The 4,707-nt window shown below is 28.7% G+C and overlaps 2 protein-coding genes across 2 annotated transcripts in view; both read left to right on the top strand.

The window, feature by feature from the left end:
* LOC107637091 (S-protein homolog 3-like) lies at positions 225-659 on the top strand. Its single transcript, XM_016340540.1, has one exon. It carries the CDS (start codon positions 225-227, stop codon positions 657-659), a length of 435 nt encoding a protein of 144 aa, XP_016196026.1.
* Positions 3,491-4,707, top strand: part of LOC107637090 (S-protein homolog 3-like) — a 3,424-nt gene continuing 2,207 nt past the window's right edge. The window contains exon 1 of the mRNA XM_016340539.1: positions 3,491-3,851. Coding sequence (XP_016196025.1) covers positions 3,491-3,851 — 361 coding nt within the window. The remainder of the gene's footprint in view (positions 3,852-4,707) is intronic.

Genomic DNA, 4,707 nt, shown 5'->3' with positions numbered 1-4,707 from the left:
ATCATGCACTCTTTGTGTGGTGCCATATAACCATATTGTCTACAATATTCACGCCGCAGTTTTTTCAAATTTTTTAGTTCAACCATCTCTTTTACTCTATAGACTATAGTCTATAATACCTTAAATTCTAGTTACTTGATCCTATATATAAACATAACAATTATTCACAATTTCATATTAAAAAGGATAAAAAAAAAATTAGTAGTCCAAAAAGCGCGGTAGCAATGGCTCATCTTGCTAGAAGCATTTTCATCCTATGGCTTCTTACTATGCTTCCATTTTTTGGCAACGCTTTATCAAGGTCATCGGAAATATCTGTGGCAATTCAGAATCTTCTAGAAGACCAGGACGATCTAACGGTTCATTGCAAATCAAGAGATGATGATATTGGGGTGCAATATCTAAAGTCTCGTGAACATTTCTTGTTCCATTTTAGACCTAATATCTTTGGAACCACACTTTTCTATTGTAGCTTTGCTTGGGAAGATGGTGTTTGCCGTCGGTTTGATATATATAAATATGATAGGGACAAAACTTATACGGATATCACGTGGCAAATATTCAAAGAAGGACCTTGTAGGTTTATTGAAGATGATGGTCATGATGATAAACATGGAGTTGATGACATTTGCTTTCAGTGGAGTCACGATTCCTGTTGATTATTATTATTATTTGGAATATGATAGTAATTGAGCCATGAACAAGATTTGAACTCATGAGAAGAAGCTTAATTCTAAATGATTAAAAGAAAATCATATATACGTTGCCGTAATGTTAAGAAGAAGAAAAAAAGCCAGAATATTTAAATAAGGCAAATTTTGATTGATTTTTGTTAATTTTTTTCTGTTATCAAATATTTTTTATGTTGTTAATTATTAAAGGAGAAGAGCAAAATTGCTTAAATAGTTTTAATTCTAACAACTAGTTAGTTAGTTACTCATTGCACAGTAGTTAAAGATGATGTTCTTGGTATTTCTATCTTGATGTGAAGAGTTAGTTTAGACTTTAGACAATGGTTATAAATAGTGGCTGCAATTCATTGTAAATATACACTAATATACTGAATGATATTCACAGTTTAGTTTTGTTTATTCATTCACAAGTTACCTTTTTGCTCTCAAATTCTGTGTTCGTCTTCTCATCACAGTTTCATGTTTTGATCTGTGGTGCTCCTAATCTGGTTTCTCTTTAGTTCTTTTATTAATTAGTCTTTTGCTTCTACATAAACTAAACCCCCAAAACAAAACAAAACCCCCTCCTCCCCCAAAAAAAGTAAAATCTAACTGCTAATCTATGTAGGGATCTGTTCAGTGATCTTAAGATTAGTTATTAAATATTAGTTGTTAAATATTGGTTGTCGAAATATTTTTCTTATGCAATATTTGGTCATTAAATTTGAAAATATAATTTAGTAGCTGATTATTTTTACTAACAACCACTTAGCTAGATCCCAACAAATTAGACATTAAATTGTTATCTAAGATTGTAGTACAAAATTAATTATTTGCCACTGTTATGTCACTAAATTGCGATCACATTATCAATAATCTATTCATCACTAATTCAGTCGATATTACTATTAATATTTTGCATTTGTTGTTAGTCTAGCTAGACAAAGTCTCTAATAAACTATGACTATATATATATATATATTACAAAGAAGGTGGGATTTAGCGGGATCTTTTAAAGAGATTTGTGACGGTTTTAAATACTATAAAATAGATTATCAGCGTTTAGGTGATTATCGTCCTTTAAAGCATTGAGAAATGGATTTATAATAATTTCGATAAAAATCACCGTTATGCCAGAATATAGTGTCAATTTAGTTTGCTCGTTGAATTTCAGTTTTAATCTTGTTGGTAGATTCAATTATTTTAAATATGGTTATATACATTATCAGTTTAATTTTTTGAACAAGTAGTTTGATGACATATTGGTACATAATTAGAGGTTTTAACTTTTTATAACTTAAACGTTTAGAATTTGACTTTTATTAACTAAGAAAAAAAAAAGAATTGTAGTATAAAATAAATATATAAAAAAAAAGAAAAGTATTAAATTAATCCCTTACGTATAATCTTATTTTGATCCTTAAAATTTAAAATATTCTATTTGAATCTAAAAAAAATTATTTAACTTCAATATAGTCCCACCGTAAGGTCAAAGTTAAATAATTAACGAAATATCCTACATAACAGCAGTACAAGAATAAGGTCGATAATGTGAAAAATAAGTACAAGCTCCAAAGACACAAAATAGAGAGAGAGAAGATGGTGACTTTGTGATGGTGATAAGAACGGGATGAGGTTTGAGATGAGATTAGAGCAGTGAAGATGGTGATGATGAAAATTAGGGTAGAATTAAAAAAAAAAAGTTTGGCTGACGGTTGACTGTAAAAAATTTAATGGTAGAGATAAAATTAAAACTTATCAAAATGTTAAGGATAAAATTGAATCAAACTAAATGTTAAGAATATTTTTAAAAAAAATTCAAAAATATTAAGAATAAAAAATATACTTTAACCCACTTTTATATTAGACTTGTGGAATCTACTCTTATTTTTTACATTTATTCAATTCTTTTTAATTTTAAACATTAACATCTTGGACATAGAATTTGATGGACTTTCACAAATTAAAGACCTTATTAACTTATTCNATCTCTATGGAGATATTACATAAATATCCTAAATGAAAAATCGTTGCATGTATATATCCTAATTTAAATCTGACTTGTAAAAAACTTGAGACTTTAGAAATTGGAATTAACAGGTAAGTGATTATAGCTACACGAAAAACTCAATAAATTATTAGGACACAAATAAGAATAAAATTACGTACATGTTCTCACTTCCCATGTGGGTAAGTAATTTTTTACTTGTTATTTTAAAATCTAATGTGTTATTTGTGATTTTACATTTAAAAATGTGTTTCGAAATTTATTTTTTATTTTTTTTTTTAAGATTGAATAAAAAATCATATTTAAAGGATATTGCACTGATAAATATACTTTACAGAGATTGATAAGACTAACAAAATTGTTTAAGAACCAATTCAGATAGCATATTATTTTTAATTTTCAACAACTAATTTGAACGTTAATCCATAATTTTTTCTGGTAAAGTAATATCGGTATAAAACCTAAAGTGCACCAAGTACCAACTTAATAACATAAAAACCAAATATTTTCAAAATTACAACAATGGGATGAATTTCTATTTTAGTAAACCATAAAGTTAATTAAATTTGTGTGTTCACTTTAATAATAATAATCTATATGAGGCACTCTTTGTGTGGTGCCATATAACAATATTATTTACAATATTTACGCCGCAGATTTTTCAAACTTTCGAGTTCAACCATCTTTTGAATACCTTCAATTCCAGTTACTTGATCCTATATAAACACATTACAATTGCTCACAATTTCACAGTGAAAACAAAAGAAAGAAGCTGAGAGGGAATAATAAACAAAGTTTCCAAATAGCAGTAATGGCTCATCTTGCTAGAACCATTTCAGTGCTATGGCTTCTTTTTATCACTACTATGGTTCCGTGTTTTGGCAGCGATTTAGCAGTGTCACCGGAGACATCTGTGGCGATCCAGAATCTTCTAGAAGACCAAGAGAATCTAACGGTTCACTGCATAGCAGGGAATCATGATGTTGGGGTGCACACTCTAAAGCCTGGTGAAAATTTCTCGTACCATTTGAGACCTAATATCACTGGAAACACGATTTTCAATTGCAGCTTTACATGGAATGGTGGTATTTGCCGGCGGTTTGATATATATGAACATGATGAAGACAACATGTTTACGAATATCAAGTGGCAAATTTACAGAGATGGACCCTGTATGTATACACCACATTCTGATCTTTATTTTGATGATGAAGATGATGATGATAGTGATGATGATGATGATGATGATGATGATGTACTTGATGACATCTGCTATGAGTGGAGTGACGATCCCTGTTAATTATTATTATTATACAATAATAACTTATATATAGACGAGAGAGTATGTATGAGAGAGCAATTATAGATGTTGTTCTTATAATAACAATAATAATAATAATAATGATAATAATAATAATAATAATAATAATCTAATAATATTGGAATAATATATTTGGAGAAGGTTATTGATGATGATATATGATGTACTATGCTGGAAAGCCTTAATTGTGCTTGTAAAAGCTAATTCTAAATGATCAAATGAAAATCATATATATGTTGTTAATTAGTCTTTTATTTCTCTTATATCAATATTTGGTCATGAAATTTGAAAAATTATGTGGTATCTGGTTCTTTTTCACTAACAACTACGTCACTAAGCTAGAACCCAACAAATTAGTCCTTAAATTGGTATCTAATAAGATTGCGGTATACATAATTAACTATTTGCCACTATTATGTCACTAAATTCTGATCGCATTATCAGTCAATTGATCACTAATTCAGTCGTTGTTAATATCTGATATTTGTTATTAGTCCAGACAAAGTCTTATAAATTATGACTATATACTACAAAAAAAAAAGAAGCAGAATTTAGCGGTGATTTTTTAGAGATTTAATTTGTAGTGGTTCCCAACTGCCGCAAAACGGTTTCAAACTACTGCAAAATAAATTATGAGCATTTTGGTGATTGATTCAATTTGGTTTGCTCACTAAATCTAGTTTTAATTTTGTTGGTAGATTTAATAA

This window comes from Arachis ipaensis, chromosome B04, assembly GCF_000816755.2.
Source record: "Arachis ipaensis cultivar K30076 chromosome B04, Araip1.1, whole genome shotgun sequence".
NCBI classification, from domain to species: Eukaryota; Viridiplantae; Streptophyta; class Magnoliopsida; order Fabales; family Fabaceae; genus Arachis; species Arachis ipaensis.
This window is presented reverse-complemented; position numbering and strand designations above follow the sequence as displayed.

Excerpts from the sequence above, each read along its gene's own strand:
- LOC107637091 (XM_016340540.1), top strand. The coding sequence starts at position 225 with ATGGCTCATCTTGCTAGAAGCATTTTCATCCTATGGCTTCTTACTATG.